Source organism: Mesocricetus auratus, unplaced genomic scaffold (genome assembly GCF_017639785.1).
Source record: "Mesocricetus auratus isolate SY011 unplaced genomic scaffold, BCM_Maur_2.0 Super-Scaffold_100030, whole genome shotgun sequence".
NCBI classification, from domain to species: domain Eukaryota; kingdom Metazoa; phylum Chordata; class Mammalia; order Rodentia; family Cricetidae; genus Mesocricetus; species Mesocricetus auratus.
In genome coordinates, this window is record NW_024429211.1 from 7,430,736 (window position 1) to 7,456,846 (window position 26,111).

The 26,111-nt window shown below is 44.8% G+C and overlaps 1 protein-coding gene across 1 annotated transcript in view; it reads right to left on the reverse strand.

Annotated features, from left to right (window-relative positions):
- Positions 1-929: 929 nt before the first annotated feature.
- The window catches only part of Oca2 (OCA2 melanosomal transmembrane protein), a 176,751-nt gene continuing 151,569 nt past the window's right edge, over positions 930-26,111 (reverse strand). The window contains 5 exon segments of the mRNA XM_040733342.1: positions 930-1,511; positions 2,573-2,666; positions 7,869-7,962; positions 16,222-16,326; positions 16,892-16,951. Of these exon segments, the coding sequence (XP_040589276.1) occupies positions 1,460-1,511; positions 2,573-2,666; positions 7,869-7,962; positions 16,222-16,326; positions 16,892-16,951 (405 nt within the window). The 3' untranslated portion in view covers positions 930-1,459.

Consider the following 26,111-nt stretch of genomic DNA (forward strand, 5'->3'; position numbering starts at 1 on the left):
GGAGACAGTTGCATAGGTTGGCCTGTTTGTGGGGCCTCTAGCAGTGGGATCAGGACCTGTCCCTGGCACATGAGCTGGCTTTTTGGAACCCATTCCCCATGCAGCCTTGATGGAGGGGAGGAGCTTAGTCCTGCCTTAATGTGATATGCCATGTTTTGTTGACTCCCATGGGAGGCCTGCCCCTTTCTGAGGAGGAGTGGATGGTGGGGATAGATGGGAGGAGGGGAGAGGGAACAGGGAGAGAGGAGGGAAGGGAAATGGTGGTTGGTATGTAAAATAAATGAGAAACTTAAATTTATTTGTAGGGATGGAGAGATGGTTCAGTGCTTAAGAGTACTTGTTCTTGCAGAGGACCCAGGATCAATGCCCAACACTCACAACGATCTATAATGCCAGTTCCAGGAGATCCAATGTCCTATGCTGACCTCCTTAAGGACTAGGCACGCATGTGCTGCCCATACATACATACATGCAGGCAAAACACACACATAAAAAAATCAAAGTTTAAAAGAGAATAGATGTGTGTGTGTATGTGTGTGTGTGTGTGTGTAAATATATTAAGTAAATACCCATGTTTTCTTTCTCTTCTATTCTTTTACCATGTAACATAACACCAACTGCCAGACCTTCAGTGTTGTTAAACCTATTTATGTTATGGGATCTACAAAGAGTAAGTATTCCTCAAAAGACTTTGTCAAGTATTCTGTGGAAAGAATTAGTGAATTCTCAGTTGTATAGGGGATAGCCATATCATCTTAGGAGTAGTTATGACTGTCATTATCATAATCCAGAGGACTTAAGGAAACATCACTGAACTTTACCGTCAACTTGACTGGATTTACAATTGCAGAAGAGTAACAGCCCGGGGTATGTCTGTGAGGACATTTCCAAAGAGGATTTCCTGAAGGCAGCGGGGGTCTGCCCCTGAAGTGCCCTGACCCTAGTGCTCATATAAAGGACTCAAAGAAAAAGAAGTTGCCTACCACTCTACCTTCTCTTCTTCTTCAGCGAGTGTATCTGTGGCTAGTCACTGCAGACGTCAGACAACAGCCTCTTTTGCCTTCCAATATGAGCTGGATAGCAGTGACTCTCCGGGAATCTTCTAGGACTTCCAAGCCAGATTTGAACTTGAGAGGCATCCTTGTCATAGGCAGAGCAGTCACTGGGTTCTGAGACTCTCCACTCTGCAGCTAACACGCCATTTCACTGCTCAATACCTATTCTGCAAGTTTATCTGGTCCTCCAGAGAGTGTTGCATGTTGCATAGACTAAGATACCACTCTTAGTCCTTGTTAGGGCCCCATAAAAATGGGCTTGCTTCATCTTGCCTCAAGATCAGAGAGTTTAGAAACTGTCCTTAGATCTATAAAGGTCTAAACACTTGGCTATGGGCAGGATGTTTCCAGCCTTGGTAGCAGATGTCTTATCTAAATAACAACAGACTTGGGTCCAGGTGTGTTTACTCTTGATCCTGAAGGCTCAGGCCGGATAACAGGTGTGGCTGCCCATACCTGGAGGATTAAGGGAAGTAAATCTGTTTGCTCCATATACATGATAATAGACGTCTTCTGCCATTGTCCCCACTTCTGGTTGGGTATTTAAGGATGTTGAAGAATAAACTAGGGACATTCAGTATTGACCAAATTTGCCCTCCTGACTGTCTTGTGTCTCTGTCCCTTCTCTTAAAGTCTTTAACTAGCCCTTTCTCAATCCACACTACTCCTCTCAGGAACGAACCAGACAAGCTGACTGGCTCCGACCGCAGCCCGGCAAAGACAGCTTCCCATGAATCCTCAAGCAGGCAGCCAGAGCTCTTGTCCAAGCTCAGACCTGGGCAAACATATCATTTCGGAGGAACAAGCTTCTTAGGGTAGGGGTGACTGTCCCCAAGAGCCATAGTCTCTCTACCACTTAGCCAAACACATGTTAGAATTCTTCACGTAAGGGTTGGCAGAAGCCCATTGCTGTGCATATACCAAGTCGCGCTCTCACGACTCAACACCAAATAAAGATCGTTTTAGCAGGACCATTTCTCCCACTACTCCTGTTCCTCTCCCATCTCTGCTTGAGAAGTGCGCCCGGGGTCCTGGAAACAGAGGCACACAGGCAACCAAGAGCAGAAACAAACCCAGCTTCTCTGGAGCAGGTTTCCTTTTGTAGATATCAGCTGTGTTCCTGACAACACTGGGTCCATCTCTGTGAAGTCCTCCTGTGGAGTGCTCGCACACAAAACACCCACTTCCAGCATGATTAGCGTGACCCTAGTTTTCTGCAGTCCTTGCTAGCATCTTTTTTCAATGCCTTGCACGCCACCTTAATGGTCAGCTCCCACTAAGATTTTCCAAACGTAAGAGCATCAAGTGTCCAGCAAGCATACAAATATCTCTTAGCCATTGACGAAGCTAATTTTAGTAGCAGATGCGCCCTGATCTGAGCCAATGCCACCTATCCCAAAGTCTCTAATCACCAAATCATGAATATCCAGCATGCACTGGTGCACTTTTGTTACATTGGTTTAAGAACCTGATACCCAGAGATGCTTTGAATGATTGCTGTTTAATATTTAAAGTACCTGAAGAACTCCATGAAAGAGAATCCGTACCCGTGCTGCTCCGCAATTCCTGCACAAACAACGTTTGCAGACGCTCCAATCAGTGTCCCATTACCTGGAATCAGAAATTACAGAATAAAGTAACAACAAAGCTCGTCCTGGAAGCTGATCTCTGCTCGCTCTTCTGTTCAAAGGCTGTGATGTGATGATTACTGTCACCATCAAAGTCAACGCTTTGAAAACGTCTGGGAACACAAACACATTGCCAACAGGAAAATGAGTTATCTGTTCATAAGTGGCCTGATTCCTTTACAGATAGTATTATCACTGTGCTATAGATGATAAGGGGAATAGAAAAGGTCCATGTTGGGAGCAGGTAATATACATCTTTTAGAGAAAAAGACAAGCAAAGCAAAAAAATGACCATGGATGGCCTCAGGCATGAGCCTCTGGAATCTAGGCTCAGACATCGGCTAGGAAATTCTTTCGGCAGATGAGAAGCGTCAGAAACATCGAGTGAAGCAACAGCATAACCTGATTCCATTCATCGATGAGCATTTTATCCACATAAGCATTTTCTTGAGTAAGCTCTCTTTCTGCACGTGCCACACACGGACACGCTGTGCACACAGGCATTAAGGCCAGTCCTCACAGTCTGGGTGAAGAACCCAGGCAAAATTCTCCCATCAGATTATCCTTCCCACCCCTCCCCACCCCCACACGCACCCATAGTGCCTTGTCAAGAAAGACTTACACAGCCAAGCCCAAAAGCCCTTATTTCTCACTAATTGGAGCCATCGGTATTCCAAGTGCACAACCCAGGCTCCACCAGCTTAGCTCAGGCCTGACATCAGCGCAGAAACAGTAGGTGAAAAGCCTCTCTGTCCCGAGGGTTATTGAGTGGGTGGATAACCCTGCTCTGGAGTGGCTACAGTGTGTGATCAGGGGGAGAAAAATGATGCTTCTGAAACTGGAAACGCAAAAAACAGAGAGACGGAAGAGTTCTGGTGTCCTTGTGAAGAAAGCAACGGCAAGGAGACTGAAAGCCTGTGGTGGTATCATCGGGGATGACAGCTGACAAGCCCTGACCACGAATCAAAGCTCCTGACACCAGAGTAACATCAAAAAGGAGGAGCTGAAGACTGTCTAGGGCTCTCGCGGATAGACACGGGGCATCTGAAGGGGCTTGAATAGGTAGCAACACACAAGCCATGGTTTTGCTGGCCCAGACCTCCTCCTCTGGGTGTTATTCTCGAATGCATCCACACTAACTCCTGACCATCTGTCCGTCTGCCTGGTCTCGTTCCGGGTCTGGAGACCTGGCAAATGAGACTTGGCATCCTTGCCATATGTGAAAATTAGTCTTAATTGTCAAGCTTACAGAACCAAAAATCGTCTGGGTGACAGGCCTGTAGATGTGCAGTTTGGGGGACAATTGTGCTAAGGATATTTAGTTAAGGAAGGAAGACCCACCCACTGTGGGTATCACCATACCCTGGCTGGGATCCTGGGCTGTGTAAGTGGAAAGGATATCTGAGCAGCGGTACTTGTATTTCTCTGTTCCGTGACTGCCAATGGAACCTGGCTAGACGTGGTGTCATAGGGTTTCTACTGCCATGATGAACACCGTGACCCAAAGCAAGTGATGCCCTTCTACACATATGTTTCTCTCATTGGTTGATGAAAACACACTGATTGGCCAGTAGTCAGGCAGGAAGTATAGACGGGGCGCCCAGGCCAGGAGAAGGCTGGGGACAGGAAGTCAGAGAGAAGCCGCCAGAGAGACACGTAGAGACGGGGAAGATGAGACACACTAGGCATTCTCTGGTAAGATGAGGTCACATAGAAATAAATAGATTAGTAGTTATGGGTTAATAATTAAGAGAGAGCTAGCCACTAAGAAGCCAAAGCCATCGGCCAAACAGTCTAATAATTAATATAGCATCCGGGTGTTTATTTGGGGCCAATCGGCTGCAGGACCAGGGGGGACCAAAAACCTCCATCTTCAAGCAAGTTGGGGAGGAGTGGGTTTATTTGACTTACACTTCCATATTGAAGGAAGTTGAGGCAGGAACTCAAACAGGACAGGAACCTGGAGGCAGGAGATGATGCAGAAGCCATGGGGGAATGTTGCTTACTGGCCTGCTCACCGTGGCTTGCTCAGCCTGCTTTGTTATAGAACCCAGGACCAGCAGCCAAGGGGTGACCCTACCCATGATGGACTGCTCCTTCCCCCAATCACTAAGAAAATTCCCTACAGGCATGCCTGCAGCCTGATCTTATGGAGGCATTTTCTCTAGTGACCTCCCTCCTCACTGATAACTTTAGCTTGTGTTTGAGTTGGCAAAGAGCTAGCCAGCCCACACCGCCAATTCCTGTTACCTTAATTCCCCACCATGAATGATGACCGTGCCTTGAACTCCGAGCAAGAATAAACATTTCTTCTATTAAGTTGCCTGTGTCACAGTTCAGGCAACAGGAAAAGAAGCCAAAGGAATCAGGTGGGTAAAATACGTTTCAGCTTCCAAGGATCTGGTCAGTGCTTCCCAATTCACACCGGAGATTACATTTCCAAAACCAATCACGGCCTCCACGTAAGTGTTCGTCAAAATTGTTAAACCTGGGGTTAATGAGGTCACTGCTTCCTTTTGGCGTTTCTGTCTAAAATGATGAGAAGAGCTAGGGGCCTGGGTATGAATGACACAGGAAGTATGTGTGCTGTGAATGTCTCTGGTGACACTGAATGGCACCCTTCAATGTGGTCCGAAGGGTAAATTTAGGTATTTTGAATCAAAAATCCTGAGTCAGTGACAGACAGAGACCAGGTCCCAGCAGATCTGGTGTACACTTAACACCTGGCATCGTAAGTGGTTAGTGTGCCAGGAATGAGCTCTTTCCAATGACTATGTTTAAGTAAGGTGCTTAACCCCTTACTGCTTAGTCTCGCTGGATACCTGCTTCCTAGATGTGCTCAGCGTCTAGCCTACTCTAGCTTATTAGCCTATAATTAGTCCATATCATGTCTGTCCCGGAGACTCCCTCCATGACTACCCTTCACGGACTAGCCCAGAAGACCTCCTGATCAAAACTCCCTTCCCTCAGGCCACCTTTTCTCACTGCTGTCTCTTCTGATTGCAGTCTCTCTCTGGCTTTCTCCATGTGCTTAGGGCCTCCCACCGTGGGAGAACACACCCATTGTGAACACACCCATTGTGAACACATCCATTGTGAACACATCCATTGTGAACACATCCATTGTGAACATACCCATTGTGATATTCTTAGGTGCAGTGCCTGGACCCCCAGTCTAGAGCACAATGCCAGGTTATTATAGCAGGTAATTCACATGTTTGAATTTTACTGAACTTTTTAAAAGTCCCATTTAAGGGATGGATTTGAAAGTGTCCTTGGATCTTGTTTCCCTTGCTGGTGTTCAATGTATCCATGAAAGAAACTCTGTTGTTGTTTTCTGGAGCTGTATCTCAGATGGGAAATTTTTAATTATCCCACACTTTTTATAAGATTTCAGCCTCTGTCACAGCATTGGATAAATTAGCTGTTTCCTGAAGTCATAGATGTGTCACTAGCTGATGTTAATCCAGCTTCACAAATGAGCAGAAAAATGTACCAAAAAGTTACCGGTTTGATAGTCAGATAAGTCAAAGAACACAGAAGACTAGATTATATGGACATGCCTGAAGGCAACAAAAAAATGTTAAATACACCTGCTGTATTTATCTAAGATTCTCCACAATCCACCTGTATTTCCCACAGGAGATTGAGCTGTCTGAAAATAAGGACTCTAGCTTGACTCCTCTCCAAACAGCTACATCTGCAGCCCTCCTGTGTTAACCAGGGGTCAAGTTCATCTGACAGACCCTAACTCACATTACAGTTTCCTTAGACTTCAGCCCCAACACCTATGTGTAGAGAGAGCCTTTTACTTGTCTGCCGCTTGGTTTTTTCCCCACCAGTCGCCTGGGCTCTACCACGTTGTAGTCCCCAAATAACACACAGGCCGCTGTATTAATTATGAAGCTGTTGGCCTTGCTTGTTTCTTACTGGCTATCTTTGACTTAAATATTTATCCCATAATTGTTAATCTAAGTATTTCTCTTACTGGACAGACATCTTACTTCTCTGGCAGGCTACATGATGACTCCCTGTGCTTCTCCTACCCAGAGTCCTCCTGGACTCCTAGTCCCACCTATCTTGCTTCCCTATTGGGCAACAGTGCTTTATTGACATATACACAGAGTTCCCCATCACCCATGTCTGACCTTTCATCGTCCTTCCTCCTTTTCAGTATAGCCCCTACTCGCCCATGCATTTGCCCAGAGAAGAAGGCAGGAGAACGAGAGAGAACGCCCACCGGAGATTCTTCTGACGTAAACAAAGCGTTACATGGAGGCGCAGAAAGAGAACGTGCTAGCTTAGAACTGTCAGCAGTGATTGTCGTCAGACCACGGGCTCTGCAGCGTGGGAAGTTGTAGGGAGCAAGTGAAATCATGAGTGAGTATGTTGTTGTGTGGGCACCAATAGCTCAGACCCAGGCTGCAGCAAAGCCTTCCCCGGGTGGGGCTCAGAGGGGTAGCAAAGCCTTCTTTCCGTCTGATTGTGAATGATAGCAGTGTGTAAAGAAAATTTCCACTGGGCTGGAGAGATGGCTCAGAGGTTAAGAGCACTGGCTGCTCTTCCAGAGGCCCTGAGTTCAATTCCCAGCAGCCACATGGTGGCTCACAGCCATCCATATTGAGATCCGGTGCCCTCTTCTGACGTGTAGATATACATGGAGACAGGATGTTATATTCATAATAATTATAAATAAATCTGAAAGAAAGAAAGACAGACAGACAGACGGACAGAAAGAAAGAAAGAAAGAAAGAAAGAAAGAAAGAAAGAAAGAAAGAAAGAAAGAAAGAAAGAAAGAAAATGTCCACCATAACTTTCTCTCCCTGGATGTTTACAGCCTGAAGACTGGTCCCCTACAGAGACTGCTCCTATTCGTACCCTGAGCAGATGTATGAAATAACCCCGCCTCCCTGTCCAACGGTTATAACAAACTCTTGAGCTTCCCAAGAACTGTGACTTCTTTATCTGACAGGCCAGACCACCTGATCCCGGTTTTTTCTGTATGCCCATGTTGTTGTTGTTTTGTTTGTTTGTTTTGTTTTGGGGGGATTTTTTTGCCACCTTTTCATTTCCTTGCTGCTCCTAACGAGGGTTCTCCTGAATTTACCTTTGATTTGCTACCTGCCAGCTCTGTCTTCGTGGGTCCCATGGTGCCAGTGTGGTTCCCCACAGGGAAACTTCTTACCTCCCAGGCAGGCGCCGAGGGCCAGGGCATACATGAGCGGCAGTGCAGGCAGACGGACGTCGGGGTCCTGGCTCAGGTTCACAAGCACAGGGACCTGTGGTGGAAAGGACGTTGTAACCACACGCCATAGAAATGTGTAACAAGTACACACTGGGGCAGACCTTCAGAACCGAAGGGGCCTTGTTTTATTGTTGCTGTTACTGTTATTCTTGTGCTATCATTACGTGTGTGTGTGTGTGTGTGTGTGTGTGTGTGTGTGTGTGTGTGTGTGTGTGTGTGTGTGTGTGTTCTGGATTGGAGTCCGTTCTTTCCCTCCAACTTCACGTGGTTTCTGAATATAAAAGTGGGGTGTTCAGGCTTATATTCTTGGATGGCGATTGCCTTTACGCCCCAAGCTATCTCACTGGCTCTCAGAGAGTTTTTTTTTAATAGCCAAACTGTTAAAAAAAAATAATAAGTATTTTTTTTAAAGGAACACCAGATGCATGGAAGGAAGCCAAAGTGAATTTTGGCTTGCTCAAAGCCTTGAGAGTGCTTCCATCTGTCTGCGTCTGGTTCTAGCCAGATGAAGAGCCAGGTTTCCTCATTTGAAGCTGCCCAGGCTGCCTGTGTGGGTCACGATGGATGATGTCATGCCTTGTCTCGTGTGGTGCCCAAAAACCGCGAATCCAGTGTGTGTGAAACTCTGCGAGTGTCACATTCTCCATGAGACATCATCTCAGCCCACATCAAGTCGCTCCTCCAATGTGTCTGCTGTCACTTCAGTTGACAGATGCAGGCTGGTGAGGGTAAGGGCGCTTGCTGCCAAAACAGTTGACCCACGTTTGATTCCCAGAACCACATGTTAGGAGAGAGCTGACTCAGGCAAGTTGATCTCTGACCACCACACACACACACACACCACACACACACACACACACACACACACACACACACACACACACACACCACTGTCATGCCCCCACACACACATACACAAGAGAAATGTAAAAAGGAACCAAACAGACCATGACAGTCGGGCATAAGAAGACACAATAATGATGGGTTTCACAACAAAATCATGAAAAGCGTCTGCTCAGAGGCTATACCCACTAAAGCTACCTCTCCCCACTACTCTCTGCAGTCACCCTAGACCCATGGCAATTGTGATAGGACACATAACAGAGTTCACAGCCAGACGCATCAGTTTCCAGGGAGATCTACCAATAGCCACTGGCCCTCCTCCAATAGAAAAAGTTTTTCGACATTGTAACGAATGAAACATGCCGGGTTGTGACATTTCTGTAAGAACTGTGTGCTGTGTTTTTAAGGTGTCGTCTACCTGAGTGTTTCTATAACTGACAGCTTGCTGTCCTGTGTATGTGTGAGACACAGTCTGGTTATCCTTTTATCAGAATCTTGGTCCCCTAAGAATACCACAGTGGTTTGCAGAGTATGTGGATCCAAATCTGGCTACATGGCTGCCAGTCTATGAGTCAAAAAAAATAAAGAAAGAAAATAAAAGAATGGAAGAAGAGAGAAAAGAAAAGAAATATGCCCTGCAATGTCCCTCCAACGCCACCTTCCCCAGCCAGAAGACTAGCTGATCACCTACCCATGGGGAAGGCTTGCAACGCACATTGCCAAGCTAATGGGAGAGACCGTGTGTCTTTGCTGCTTACATCAGTATTTCTTTAGGGATAGCCTTTTATTAAGTTCTCAAAAATGGCATACTGGGATTCAATCCCAGCTCCTCCCTCTACAGAGAGACAGCCATGCATCTCTGTAACCATTGTGTTATTTAACCTAATTGCAGACCACTGGACCTGGCTTGGCTCTCTATATTATTTTGTTTCTGAACATTTTAGAAAAGAAAAGGCTAAAAAACAAAAATGGCATCCAGTGCTACAGAGCGAGTTCCAGGACAGTCTCCAAAACAATACAGAGAAGCCCTGTCTCTGAAAATAAAATCCCTAAAACAAGTAAAAAGAAGGCATCAAGTGAAAACCACAAAGAAAAAGCTTATGTGAAGTACTTTTGACTTTTATCACCTCCGAGTGCTCTTCCCTCTGCCAGCTATTCCAGCCAACAGCTACAGCCGCTCGAGTGCCTCCTTGTTGGGCCTGGGAAAGAAACCCGGGATAAGAAGATGCTGAAGGCTGGGTGGTGGTGGCACACGCCTTTAATCCCAGCACTCGGGAGGCAGAGGCAGGTGGATCTCTGTGAGTTCGAGGCCAGGCTGGACCGACAGCCTCGAAAACAATAGAGAAACCCTGTCTCGTAAAAACAAACAAAAAAAAAAAAGAAGAAGAAGAAGATGCTGAAGAGCAAGAGAGCCTTCAAAACACGACTTTCACACTGGGGCTAAATAGTAATACACACAATGATGCATATCCAAGAGACCCGTTTTTAAAAGCTATAAAATTGCGTGCAAAAATTGTCGTCACTTGAACTCAGCCCAGGGTATAAAAACAGTAACATTTTCTACCTGAAAGTGGCCACAGAATCATTCCTGTTCAACCCAAGGAGATGAAACAGAAGAGGCTTCAGCAAAAGGAGATGGTCTGAGAACTCTGTCCTTAGCCTGGTATCTCAGGGGTTCTCAACCTGCAAACCGTGACCCCCTTGGGGTGGAATGACTGTTTCACAAGGGTTGCCTAAGACCAACTGAGTATCAGATATTCACACTGCGATTCCCAATGGTATCAAAATTTACAACTGCGAAGTAGCAATGAAGAAATTTCATAGATTGGGGGTCACCACACCATGAGGAACTCTGCGTTAAAGGCCGCAGCATTAGGAAGGCTGAGAACCACCGCTCTGAGGGAATGATTCCCGCAGGTGTGCCCCTCACCAAGCAGCCCTTAGCTCTGCGACTACATTTGTGCTAACTGGTAGTTCCCTCGAAACAGCAGCTGCATCTGCCGGCTCTTTGGTCCTTACATTCTGGGTACAGTGGGCTCCACGGCTGTGTAGAGGGTGAAGGAGCCTCTAGTTAGAAGGGACTCTCTGCAAACAGGAACACCGATGCCCCTCTCGTCGCTGATCAGCCGGCGAGTTGGAGCCAGATCTGTGAGGGAAGCTGCAGAATGTGGGTTCACGGGGGTGGGAGGTATTCACGTCACACACCTGGGCTTGGACAACAGAGTCTAGAGAGGAAGAGCCCAGGAGGCAAGCCCTGAAACCTAGGGGCATGGGCTCTGGCTTACCACAGCTGGTCCAGGGGAAGGTTCTGCTGGGGGAGGCAGGCAGTTAGAGAATGGAAGATGGAGAGAACAGATTCTTAAGCTCTGATCTTTTATTAAGCAATGGAAAATTCCCAGGCAGCTTATTGCTGACGGCAAAGGTAAAAAAAATAAAAATAAATCAAGAGAAGCAACAGGCAGCTGGCTGTTTCCACCCGAACTGGCCCTGAGAAACACATGCGTTCTGAAATCCCACTGTTAGGTCTCCTCCAGCTGTCCGTGTCTAGAAATGAGCTCAAGCTGGCCTACTGAACGATGTCTGGTGGTTAGATAAAAGCCAGCGTTCCTCAGGAACTAGCGGAACTGGCTCCCAGCTGTCAGGTGGAGTCATTCCCGTTACCTGTGGCAGAAGGGACCCCATGGCTACCTGTGGTTGTCCATCGCATACCAAAGCCCACGCTGGCCTCCTGGTTCCCTGGGTATCACAAGTGCCTGCTACATATTTCAGGGTCCATGCTAGATAGCACTCTACCCTCCCTTTACCCCAGCCGCAGTCCTCATTGTAGACCACAGGGTTTCTCCACCGCTTCTCCGTTCCCTCCCCTACTCCTCATTCTTTCCAGCTGTCTGTCTCTCCCAATGTTATTCTTCCCTCTCTCTCTCTCTCCCTCTCCCTCCTCTTTCTCTCTTTCTCTGTGTGTGTGCGTGTGTGCGTGTATGTGTGCGTGTGTGTGCGTGCGTGTGTGTGTCTCTGTGTGCATGTGTGTGCGTGTGTGTGTGTCTCTGTGTGTGTGCATGTGTGTGCCTCTCTCTGTGTGCGTGTGTGCGCGCACATGTGTGTCTCTCTCTGTGTGCGTGTGTGTGCGTGTGTGTGTGTGTCTCTCTCTGTGTGCATGTGTGCATGCATATGTGCGTGTGTCTCTCTGTGTGTGCATGTGTGCGTGCGTATGTGCGTGTGTGTGTGTCTGTGTGTGTGTGCGCGCCTCTCTCTCTGTGTGCGTGTGTGTGTGTGCATGTGTGTGCCTCTCTCTGTGTGCATGCATGTGTGTGTGTTTGCATGCGTGCGTGTGTGTGCGTGTACGCGTGTGTGTGTCTCTGTGTGTGTGCGTGTGTGTGTCTCTCTGTGCGTGTATGCGTGTGCGTGTGTGTGTGTGCGTGTGTGTGCGTGTGTTGCTCTGCTCTGCTCTATTCTCTATCTCTTGCTATCTCACTATCCCCGCTATTCTTTAGAACTGGCCGTGCCCAGTCTGTTTTCTCTTCGTCTCTGCTCTGAACCCTTCCAGATGCACCTGGATACTTCCTCTCTCTTAGTCACAGAAACAAAAACCAAAAAAAAGCCCTTACCCTAATAACGGGGCAGCCGTGCCTACGGCCATTCCTACCCCACCGCCATCACTCCACACTTACACCCCCATCAAGTGCAGAGGACCACTGTGTCGTCTTCCACGCGTGGTGCTAAAACCACAGAAGCACAAGCCTCTGTGTGACATTTGCCATCATACTCTGCAAGCACAGGCCCAGCCTAGGATTCTCAGTCTCCATTAGCAATCATGTGTGGGCAGGGACCAGGACAGACAGAGCTAAGTACCGGAGGCAAAATCAACCAAGCCAAGGCAAAGGAGATCCAAGCACCTTGGCAAAGAGAGTCACCCTACCTCCACCGAGAGAGACAACGGCACACCTCAGGATGGGGGAGGCCCAACAGGAGGGACAGGGAGATGGAGTCTGTGACTAGAGGACACAGGAAAGTACTAACGGTGTCTGAAGGACAGTAGACAGGAGAGGATGTAAACATACAGTTGAGGAAAGTAACCTGCTGTGATTAATTCACATTTTTATCCATTTTATGTCAGACATGACTCTTTCTTCTGTACATGAATATGCATGAGCTTCCCTAATAAAATCCCTTTGTCTCCTTTGTTTAAGGAGACGGTGCTTTGGGAGTTTTCCCGGTGCTCTTTTTACTTATACAAATAGCAAACCTGTCTTCACTCTTGTAATGCCTTGTGTGCATATTGGCTTTGCACTCATCCAAGGGTGAACCCACTAGGCTCTGCTACAGGTCGAAATACTAAAGCTGTTTTATATGCATTACAAATAAGATAGTCCTCACTATAATACTATTAATAAAGTTGCTACCCGCTAAGGTTATCCACGTGAAAATTTAAAAACCTATTTGCATAGTGTTTTTTAAGAAACTAAAAAGAATTTTTTTTTATTTTTGTGCATTTGAATGTTCTGTCTTCATTATGGCCATGCACCTGGTACCCTCAGAGGCCTGAAGAGGGTGTCGATCAGCTGGGACTGGAGTTATAGGTGATTGTGAGTCACCATATAGGTGCCAGTACTCTTAACTGCTCATCCATTTCTCCAGTCCAGGAAACACTATTTGAAAAGACCAAAAGACAAAGGATTGGAACAAGACACAGAGGACTGAGACTCGGAGAGATGATGGAAACCTTACTCAGTCTGAAAGAAATGCATGGCACGAAGAGTAAACCTTCCACTGCCTAACACAACTTATCCAGCAAACAATGCCAAGCTGTGCTGAAGTGAGTGAGAGGTGTCAGGCAATAAAAAGACCTGCTCTATTAAGACATAGGTGATAAGAAAAGCAGGGAGGGGCCCAGTGAGCTAACTACACCATGGAACCTACAGAACTCTGCTCACATGCATGGGAGGAAGGTTGAATGCGTCATTGCCTTTGTCTCAGCACTTTTTATTTGTTTTACTTTGAAGAAATAAAGTGTTGCAGATAAAGGTGTCAGTTCCTCACAACATTGCTTTTATCTTAGCAATGCCACCTTAGAGGGCCGCCTTCACAAGTTGCAAACGGGGGTTTGAATGAGAATGATACCCACAGGCTCCTATGTTGGAATACTTTGTGGCCAGTTGGTGGATCTGTTTGGGAAGGATTAGGAGGCGTGGCCTTGTTTGGAAGTAAGTCAACGGGGGCAGGCTTTGTGGTTTCGAAAGATTCACCCAATTCCCATTGCTTTCTGGCCCTGTCTACCTCGGGATGGTAAGTCACGATATAAGCTCTCAATTGGTCAAGACAAATTAAACGCTTTCTGTTGCCTTGGTCATCGTGTATGGTCACAGCAATAGCAAAGTCATCAAGACAGAATGTCATCGCCTTCAGTGGCACACTGGGGAAAGAACTAGATGCAGAATCTTGATCTATGTGTGTCAGCTTGGAGGGAAGCAATACACCACATTGTTGAGTGACACTATTTCTGGTAGGCATAAGCAAACAAGTACTCATCCCAGATAGGAAACCAACAACAGACCAAAGCTATTGGTGTACCGATGACTTTTGCTGGGATTGCTCACAGCAGTGTTTATGGGAGAGTGCTTGCTTATAGGAGCAGAGATGGAGACACAGGTGGTGGTAGTTAAGTAAATAAATAATTACTTAAAGAGCATCAGGTGATGACCCCATCAATAGATGCTCTCAGGATCCACCAGGTCCTGACACTTCAACAGATGAGTCATATTCAAACAGCAAAAGAACCCAATGTTTCCAATATGGAGCATTACAGTTCAGTTCCAGTAAGATTTTGCTCCGGAGACTTTGAAGCTTCCCCAGAAGAGAATTTCAACAGGGAGCATTCGGGGCTGTTAGCCAGAGCCACATCTTTTTGTAAAGCTCCTCCATTTCAGTAAGAAATGACAATGACACTTCACAAATCTAAAGTAGCCTGTTTTTCTATATCCTTGTTCTGTCTATCCTATTAAACCCCAGCAAACTGATCATGAGAGACGCTTACCCATCATCTGACATTCCCTAAGTCACTACTCATTTCCCTCGCTACCACTAACATTAGTCCACACAACCCTGAAAGGTGATGTTTTCTGTCCTTTCCCCTTTCTGCCTTACAGCTATAAGCAATAGCAGGCTCTGGTTTCTTAGACTAGAACTGTCCCCTCCTCAGGTCCTTCCCAAATAAAGCCTGTGCTGTCGTAGAGTTGCTAATTCCTATGTCTGTCTTTCCTCCTGATCTTACAAAGCCAGAAAAAAAGAACAGACAAAGCCTGTGACAAACACTTATATCCTGGAACCTCATGATGCAGCCCGCCCAGGACAGGATTAAGTGGGTAAGGTCACCTGTTGTCTCAGGGACTGAAGATGTATATAAGGCAGCACCACCTGCCAATATCATTTATTTCAAATTCTCATTGTTAGTTTATTGTGCCTACAGAGGAACACAGTGGTTTATTAACTGACTTTTTATCTCTGAAAAAAATCATCAGTCCTAATTGTTAAATTGTAGATTTTTGAGTTGTTCAATACACAGATTAATAGTCTTGTAAACACTCAAGTGTAGCATATTTACTTCCAGTCCTGTCTCCTTACTTCTCTTACTTTATTGAACCCTAACCCTGACTAGTAAGACCTGTTCACAGATAACATTATCTTGTTGTCCATTACTTAAAGGGAAAACACTCAGTATTTAATATCTAACCATGCTGCTTACTGGAAATTTTACAGATTCTCTGGACCCTGTAAATGTGGCATTCTGGACTCCTGAAGACCTCATGTGTCTTGTTCCAGATACGCCCACTAGAAATAACAGCTACTGCATTTGTTCAGAGTTCCCAAACCCACACCCTGAAACGAGAACCACACTGGATCTCTGGAGGATAAAAAGTTAGCAGAAAACGAGTTCCAGTTAGCAGAAAGTAAATTCCAGAATGACAGTGAGGTCTAACCACTGTGGGTTCTAGAAGAAGAGCTATGAGCCAGACCCACCCTCTCCTCAAATTACCAGCTAGGCTACACCATCCTTGGGGACCCTATCTATAGGGGATGGGGGTCCCTCCCTCGGGGTCTCGAGAGGAACAGAGAGAACTCCCCAACTGGGGAAATCCCTGCACAGACCAAGTACCAGAAGCCATGTAGACTACTCAGAATAAATAACAGAGGCAGCTTGGTCTTTTGGTGTCCCTTTGGGAAAAAAATGTGGTTTTTTTTTTCTGGGAGGGGTAGCAGCCCTCCACGGGGCTCCCAAAATAAGGCAGCCACCCATGACGCACTGTCCACTCTGCAGACCCTGGTCCTAGCCCATCACTGGCCTCTAAGTTCCGTGTAAGAGCAACAGAGGAGCTGGTTTCATACTCCGCTTCTTAGGAAGGAAAGGTGGGCCCAAATGGGTGCAGGCTGAGGTTGGGCCCTAAGCACAGCTTACCATTGTGCCTGTAAATGGGATGTTGTCAATCAAGGATGACGCCAAGGCTGAGACCCACACGATTAGCACGATGGCAGCCGCCAAGCGCTGATCTTCCGGGACCATCTAAAAGGAGCAGACAATGGCCGTGCTACGCATCAACCACATAGCACCTGCTAAATTACATGCACAGGAAGAGTCAAAAGGTTGTTAGTTCATCCTGACACATGGTAAGACCAAGGTGAGCGTAGACAAGCAAACCAGGGCCACACCCGTACCAGGAACACTGGCCACCAGTAACAGAGGGGCAGCTATTCTCAGTCAAATAGCTCTGCAGGCAGAGAAGCCAGCATTTCTTACCCGCATCGGATGGCCACATAGACTGACCCCTCCCGTTGGATGGCCCAGCAGAGTCCTAAGATGGGGATCTCTGCAGCATTCGCTTACTGAGCACTGCCCCTTTTTAGACATATTTTAACTAAAGGCCAAAGCAAGATAGCAGGCATCTATAATTACATATCCTTTGATAAAAGTATCCCTTCATCTCTAGGCTACCCAGGATAAAGCAGGCTTCGGTCATAATTGACGTAATTAATGTAACATTCTTACCAGACATTTTTTTCTTTTTCCTTTTAACAAAAAAATCAAAGACTAGCAGCTAGGACATGTTCTATTAGAGCATCCAATGTACCTTTATCAGCAAGGCAGTCTGTTCTCCCATGTACTCTACCAGGTGAAGACGCGCCAGTGCCTACAAGGAAGATGTGTTTAAGAGTGAGACTACACAGAGGAGAATAGAAGGTAGGCCCAGATTATCATTTCTCATTAAAGATTAGACTCCCTAACACAGTCTACAAATAAATTTGCTATCATACATACTCACGAAGGTGCGCGGAAGGGAAAATGTACATTAGCAGAGGCAGGAACCCCTCGTTGATTTGTGTCACCCTCTATGGTAAATTTAAATCTGGACAGAAGGCAATCCTTTTATTTTAAGGTCTACATGGGATACACCACTTTATTTCGCACAAAGGAATGTCAACCCATAAAAACGTCTTTTTAACTGAGCTGAATTCCCAATGTATTTTAAAAGCTTGAGTCTTTTTTTTTTAAACGAAGTTGTTACAACCCTTTAAGCACATGGCCATTTATTTTCACAGCACGAGGGATGTGTCTTCATGACAGTCTGCTTCCGGTGGAATGTAGAAGAGTTTAAAAAGATGACAGAAGCTCGAGAGACTGCTCAGACCACAGCTGCAGCTCAGGGAGAGGACACAGCTCTGGGATGGGACAGCAACCCAGCTGTCCATTACGTCCTCAGCGTGTGACATTTCCACTGGAATGTCACTGAAGGAAGGTTAATACTGAAATGCCAGTTCGGATGCGTACATTTAAGTCACGAGGTTCTGATCCGTATGTACAGCTCCTAGCTGGACTTTGTTTAACGATGGTAGAGCTGGAGCTTCAGACACAACTCTCAGTCATCAGTTTTTGACATTAGCTAGATCAGGATAGCCTACCCACAGCAGGGATGCTCGGTTCCTGGTTTTTGACATTAGCTAGATCAGGAAAGTCTACCCACAGCAGGGATGCTCAGTTCCTGGGCTACCTACCAACACCCCCGAGCCTGTCAACTTCATTGTCAACTTGATGGAATCTAGAGTCACCTCAGTGGCGGTGTCTTTAGGGATGTCAGTGAGGGTGTTCCAAACAGACATAATTTAGGAAGAAGAACCCACCCACTATTCCACGGGTTAGGGTTCAGACTGAATAAAAAGCAGAAAAGAGAAGGCAAGTTGAGTGGTAGCGTTCATCTCTCTCAGCTTCCTGACTGTGGACACAGTGTGGCCATCTCTCTCTCTCTCATGCTTCTGCCATCACATCTAGAAGAATTACTGCCACGTTCTCCATGATGGGACCCTCGCACTGTGTGGCTAGCAAACCCTCCCTCCCTGAAGTTGTCTTTGCCAAGTGTTTTCTTGTGAGAGCAATGAGAGCAATGAGAAAAGAATAATACAGGAGATTGCTATGGGGGTTAGGGCTGTTGTGGTATTATTATTATATTTATTCTTTCTATAAGAATAAATGCCAAAAGTGGAGGAAAAGGGGGCAGTTGGTTCGGGGCTAGAATCTGAGGGCCTCGTCCATCACGGCGGGCAGTAGGAGCAAGAAGAAGCTGATCTCACTGCATCCCCTCTCGGGAAGCAGAGAGAGATGTGTCAATGTTTCACCCTGTTTCATCTTTAGTGACAATTTAGGACCCTCAAGGCATGCAATGGTGCCACCCACATTTAGGGCGGGCCTTTCCTCTTCAGTTAATCTGTTCTGAAAATATTATCACAGCCATCGTGTTCCTAAATCCAGTCAGGTTAACAAGGAACCTGACCATGTGGTACTTAGGCATTTGCTGCAACTGTCTTGGGGGAGAATTTGGAAGACTTCAGAGTTGAGGCTCCAGGAGCCCTAGAATGCTGGAAGCATGGACGGGCCATTCTAGTGTAAGCGTGAAAGACCAGGATGCCAAAGGCAATGGGGATTGGAAACTGTGTCCATGAGGTTCCAGAGCGAACAAGAATCTACCACGAAATGGGCTAGAGGTCATTCAGGTTACGTTGTGACAAACATTCTGGCTATTTTAAGTCCATGTCCTGAAAACCTGAGTGAAGTTAAATTCAAAGGTAATGTATTTAGTTGTTTGTCGGAGAAATTTCAAGAGAGAAACATATCCAGCCCACAGTTGTGGCAACAGGTGGTTATAGCTGTGAGGACAGGGTTAGTGTTACTTTTAAACCCTGAGCCAAACAGACCACTCCTTCTGTGAACCAAACTTCAGGTTGAGTTTCTGAAGCATTCTGTCACTGTGAGAAAGGCAGCTAACGCAGAGCCAGGTCATCCCTTGCTGTGGGGTGGGCCTGCCCATTGTATGGCGTTGTGCTGTGTCCTTAGCCTTTGAATGGTGGATGACGGTAATGCTTCTACTATTGCCGTGTGAAACCAAACGAACGTCTCAGAACACAGGCTCTGTCTCATACGAGAGTAAAATAAATCCCTTTACTAGCAAGTAATCGAGCATAACCCAAGTTTCGTTAAATAATAGGAAAATTTAGAAACTTAAATGCAGCTAAAACCTCTTGCCCAATTTAAGTTAAAAATGTCTGGCAGATGATACATAAAGATGTTCATACGTGCATATTCCTCCACAGTGTGCTGAGCACATCTTATGTGTATATGCAGAGGCTTAATGTTATATAAAAATCTCAAAACCTATGTGTGCAGTATGAAAAGATAAACTAATATCTTCAACATGCTTGAACATTCTACCAAATAACTCATTTCAAAACATCTGGCCTCATAATTAAATAAAAATCAAATTGTAAGAAATATACAAATGTTGTATATTATGACACACAAAGTGGTAAATTAAATATGTACTGATTCCATGATAGATGTATACTGATTCCGTGATAGATGTATTCTATCATGGAGTCACTACATATTGGCACTTCAAAAATAAAACTGTGTGTGTGCTTGAAGACTATGCACACCACTCATCTCCACTGATGATACACAGTAGAGAGAAGGAAGTGCTATAGATCACAACACCACACAGTATACAGCAGCTGTGCCCAGAGATAAGCCAGTACAATAACTCATGGCTGCCACCTTCAGAACAATGGATGGCAGCATGCAGGCTTTTCTGCATCCAAACAAAAAGACTCCGAACGCAACACTCTTTAGCTCAGGTGTGAATTAGTAAGCTGTGTAAATTTTCTGCATGCGTGCACTACCTGTAACTAAGAAAGCGCTGAGAAACTTGAGTGGCAAAGACATAAACCTGCCTGGCAGCTTGAGGCAGAGCAGCCACTGAAGTCAGGAAGTGTGAGCAGCACTGGAGAGCGGAACAAGTCATCCTGAGAGAGATTAATGTAGGCTCTCGTGAATCCCAAGATTAAGATCAGTAATAAAAAAAAATCAGTAATGAGATTACAGTCTGGGGCCATCAAGGATAAAAGATGGTAATTGATGTGGATAAAAGTAGAAGCAACCAAAATAGGAAAGAACTAACATTTAACATGTGAGAGTTCATAGACAGGAGAGTCAAAAGGAATTTTGCTTAAGGAATCTAAGAGTTGAAGAGTATTAAAATGTCGATCAAAATGGACCCTTTATGACTTAAAGATAGAGGCTGTCTCTAAATCACATGGTAGCACTGAAAATCTCAAGTGTATAACTGTGGGAGACCAAACTACAATTCTAAATAACAATCAAGCCAAATAAGTCGAAAAAGAGAGTTGAAACTGAAGATATGGGGCAAATAAAAGTACAGACTTAAAGCCAAGTGCTTCAGCATTGCATACACAGAGTGTTCTCAGCCAGCTGTGGGAGTGCAAGCATTCAGATAATCCCAGCACTTAAGAGACCAAGGCCCAAAGATGACATAAAGAACAGCCTAGGGCTGCATAACAAGTCTGAGGCCAGCCTTGGCTACACAGAGTAAGCTGATCTTAAAATAATAATAAAATAGGTAAGGCAATAAAATACAATGGTAAAATAAAATAAAAGTCTTAAATATTGAAGGTTGTCACGCTGGATTAAAATCCAAATATATAAAAGTTGCTAAAAAATAATACCAAAAACTAAACAAGCAGAAGGAATATATGTGCCAGTACTATTTTAACAAATGAGAGTGTCATGCTTCTTTTTATTACTTATAAAAAAACAAGTGATTCCACGTTCTACGTAACTGATGACGTAGACTCAAAAGTAAATGAAGCATAAACAACTGTGTTCATGAGGTCTGTTGCTCTGGGTTTCTTTCTCCCATAATGCCTTATGTCCAAGGAGTTACAAAATGAGCTGTTTCCTCTTGAAATGGGTTCATGGGATTAGAACCGGTTCTTACTTAAGTCTGAGAAAATTCTACAGAGACGTCAGCTGTGTCTCAACTTTTGTAGATGGACAGATTTACATTATTAATTCGGTGTCTTTGATTGATAATAATATTATTCAGAATTTCTATTGCAACTTAAGCCATTTAGGATGTTCTATTTCAAGACAGCATTTCATTTCATGTAAATTGATGGATTTATTGTTGTAAATTTATTAATATATTCTCGTTGTTACTTTAAAGTCTGTAGTGTCTGGATTATAACTCCATTTTCTTGTTGATATCGGCAGTATGTGCTGTCTGGTTTCTTTGCAAAGGATTAGCTTTCTAGCTAACATTTTATACTTTCTTCTTCCCGTTTTGTTGATGATAATCTTCTCTTTGTTAGTTTTTTCTTTCTGATCAGCTGTCTTTGCTCTTTTCTCAGCAGAGTTTTCTTGTTTCCTGTATTTCATCTACAATATCCCCTTTTAGCTATTTTTTGCTGCATCAAAAAAGAATATTTTTTGAGGTGGTTCAAATTTGTATTTTTCTTCCACCTGCTCTGGGTCTCTCTCCCATGTGTATGTATATATAGTTCAGTGGCTCGAGTTTCAGGACAGCTGTCCAGGCTGGTTGGCTAGCAGACACCTACCATCCCTGAGCTGGCCAGCCACCTGTGTGGAAGGTTCTGTTCAGCTGGATTGAGATAGCCCCACATATCGAGGAACTGCTTGGGACTTGTGCAAACCCTCTGGCTCTCCTGAAACCCTCTGCCCATCCATCCCAGCATCGCCATTGTCTGACTCCATCCAGATGGACTGCTGCCAATCAATGTCGCCATGACACTCCGTGATAGAAGCCTGCTCGGGAGGAATCAAGGAGATGAAAAGGGAAGGAGAACCACCCACGAGGGGGCCACTCAGCCTTCCAATCCCCTCACTTGTTTTGCTCATCGTTCAAAGCCCATGCTCTGTTGGCTTTTCCTGTTTCCTCCGGATTGCAGTTACAATCAGAGGACATTAGTGGGTGTAAGGCTGTCCAGCAGAATTGGAGCTGGACATTTCTTGTTTCTTGCAAGACACAGGTAGCATAATAACAACACGGGTCTAACCCTTAGAAGTAGAATGAATATGCTTTTCCTGTGTCCGTCTTCTCCTTTTCATTGACTGATCCACATTTAAGGAACACCCAAGGAGTGGGTGAGAACAGAGACAGGGTCTCAGGCTACCTGGAGCCCTCTACAAAGCTAGGGGGGACCAGTGTGAGTCACAGGGCCACTCCAGAAGGACAGGAAAGGGGACAGTCAGCCCGACTGCTCTCAGAGGCTGTGCTGTGGTGAGAAGAAACCGATGCTGACATTCAGGAAGTCAGACAGAAAGCAATGTGCCTTTGTGATTCACTTTCTATTTTGTTCCCTTGCCGATTTTTTCTTCTTAGTTCTTGCCTTATTTTAAAATCTGACCAGAGAAAAATCATCAAGATCCCAGTCACTCAAACGTAAGATATTCTTACACGTTTAACAGTTGACACGTTTGTTTATTTTTACAAACTTTCTGAATACGTTATAATTACAATCGTTTTTAAATAGACTTGAATTAGACTGCTATTTTGGGGGTAATGTCACAGCAAACTTAGAAAAAAAGAGGAAACTGATAAAGAGCTCATTGTAAGTCATCTCTGCCACAAAAATTAAAAATAAAAACTGTCCGTATATTCATTTTCCCCAGAACCATGCATGCAAATCCTCATAAAGGTCACTGATGATATTTCTTGCAAAACAGCACTTCTGTAGAGATGGAGGCCCAAGAGAGAATGACAGCCAAGGATCCGCATGTTCCTGTGTCTGCAAGAAAGCTGTAGTCTTAAAGCGTGTCTCCAGTGACACTCCTTCATACCAGAATCAGCGAGCCTTTGGAGTCATCTGTATTTCATAGCTAATCCTGCCTATTTTATATCCCATGGAGTGACATGGATGAAAAAGCAAAAAGATTTGAGGTCTTTCTGTATTTTGGTAATAATCTGCTCCTCTTTATTTTTACTCCAGTTTTGATTTTCTGTTTCCCTCTGCTTGGTTTTCCTTTTTTAATGGTAGTAGATTTTTGTCTGTTTGTTTTTGTTATTGTTTGTTATTTCCCAAAAGGTAAGAAAAAGAAAACAATCATTGGTGTGACAGTCACCTTGGAGACAACTGAGGCTTTAGACCTCGCCTCTCATTTCCCTGGTCCCACTGGAAAGGGAGACATCGGCTTTGTCACTCATTACGATATATGTGAGGGGTGGGCTTGTTGAGGCTTTGCTGAGTCCAGTAAGACAGTCTTCACCTGGGTCAGAGTATCAGAAGACAAGTGGTTATGTCTGGCTCTGACTAGAAATGTAGTGCAAGCGACAAGAAACCTTCCAAACTGTTATTCCATTCTTTCAAGAGTTAATCCAGCTGCGCAGGAGTTCCAGGCACCACTCACAAGCTGTTCTCTTGAAGTCACGCTAAGGAGAAGGGATGAATGGTTAGCCCATTCACGAAACTACCCAGAATCCCTTCCTCCAAGCTCACTCACAGTGAGCCTACCGTGTACCGCTGCAGCCTACCAGTTTCCTGGGTATAACCCGGCAAAGCGCAATGTTGCCTTTTTTCCCCTCTACTTTCTTCCTTTAGATAGTGGCCGAAGTCTTGGCACACTTTCCAGGCACTCTGGGTCTTCTCTCTCAATTTCTCCAAAGCTACCCAACATCCCCTCTTCTACCTGTCATGTGACTGCCTAAAAATCACATGCCTTCCTCTCATCCTGGTCTTTCTCCCAGCAGCCACCACGGTGGCTAATTGAAATGTAATAGAATTGTCCTTTCTAGTCCATTTTAAAGTTATTCTGTTAACTGAACTAAGAACTCAAAAGAGGGAACTTCAGATTTCACAGGAGGATTTGTAAACTGAACGTGTAGAGACCTTCTCTGCCCATAGAGGACCATGTGCTCCCACCAACACCCCACTGAAATTAATCTTCAGCGAATGACTCTTCTGTTACTATGTGTAATCACTATGTACAGCTACTCAATGCAGTTAATAACGTAAGAATTACAGAGTGTTTATGCTGTGCATCCTATGGTTTATGAATAAAAGTAACTTTATTCAAAAAGAAGTTTATGTAAACTATAAGAGACCCAAAAAACTCCACCAGGGAACTCCTGCAGCTGATAAATACCTTCAGCAAAGTGGCAGGATAGAAGATCAACTCAAGAAAATCAGTAGCCCTACTATATACGATGATAAAAGGGCTGAGAAAGAAATCAGAGAAACATCACCCTTTACAATTGCCACAAACAACATAAAATACCTTGGGGTAACGCTAACCAAACAAGTGAAAGACCTGTATCACAAGAACTTTGAGTCGTTAAAGAAAGAAATTAAAGAAGACACCAGGTCTTGGATAGATAGGATCAACATAGTAAAAATGGCAATCTTACCAAAAGCAATATACAGATTTAACACAATCCCCACTAAAATACCAGCACAATTCTTCACAGACCTTGAAAGAACAATAATGAACTTTGCATGGAAAAACAAAAGACCCAGGATAGACAAAACAACCTTATTCAACAAAGCAACATCTGGAGGCATCACCATCCCTGACTTCAAGCTCTATTACAGAGCTGTAATCCTGAAAACAGTTTGTTATTGGCACAAAAATAGACAGGTAGACCAATGGAATTGAATTGAACACCCTGATATTAACCCATACATCTATGAACATTTGATTTTCAACAAAGAAGCTAAAAATATACAATGGAAATAAAAGCATCTTCAACAAATGGTGCTGGCATGTAGAAGAATGCGGATAGATCCATGTCTGTCACCATGCACAAAGCTTAAGTCCAAATGGATCAAAGACCTCAACATAAATCCAGCCACACTGAACCTGTTAGAAAAGAAAGTGGGAGGCACCCTTGAATGAATTGGTACAGGAGACAGCCTCCTGAACATAACACCAGTAGCACAGACAGTGAGATCAACAATTAATAAATGGGACCTCCTGAAACTGAGAAACTTTTGTAAGGCAAAGGACACAGTCAGCAAGACAAAAATGCAGCCCACAGAATGGGAAAAGGTATTCACTAACTCCACATATGACAGAGGGCTGATCTCCAAAATTTACAAAGAACTCAAGAAGCAAAACACCAAAGGATCAAATCAAAAAGTGGGGTACAGAACTAAATAGAGAATTCTTAATAGAGGAGACTAAAATGGCTGAGAGACACTTGAGAAAGTGCTCAACATCCCTAGCCATCAGGGAAATGCAAATCAAAACAGCTCTGAGATACCATCTTACTCCTGTAAGAATGGCTAAAATCAAAAACACCAACGACAGTTTATGCTGGAGAGGATGTGGAGAAAGGGGAACACTCCTACACTGCTGGTGGGAGAGCCTACTTATACAGCCACTTTGGAAATCAGTATGGAGATTCCTCAGGAAAATGGGAATCAGTTTACCACAAGACCCAGCAATTCTACTCTTAGGCATATATCCAAAAGATGCCCATTCACACAACAAGGATGTCTGTTCCACTATGTTCATAGCAGCATTATGTGTAATAGTCAGAACCTGGAAGAAACCTAGATGCCCCTCAAATGAAGAGTGGATAGAGAAAATGTGGTACATTTACACAATGGAGTACTATTCAGTAGAAAAATACAATGGAATCTTGAAATTTGCAGGCAAATGGATGGCACTAGAAGAAACCATCCTGAGTGAGGTAACCCAGTCACAAAAAGACAAACATGGTATGTACTCACTCATTTATGGATTTTAGACATGAATCAGGGGAGTGCCAACATACAATCCCACTGCCAGAGAGTCTGGGAAACAGAACCTTCGTCCAGCGACTGATGAAAACAGAGGCAGACACCCACAGACAAACACTGAACTGAATTCCTGAAATCCAGGGTCAGAAAGAGAACTGATGGGCAAAGGAGTTAAGAGTGGGCTGATTTAACCCACAGAAACAATTGACCTGAACAAGGGGGAGCTCTTGGACTCCAGATTAATGA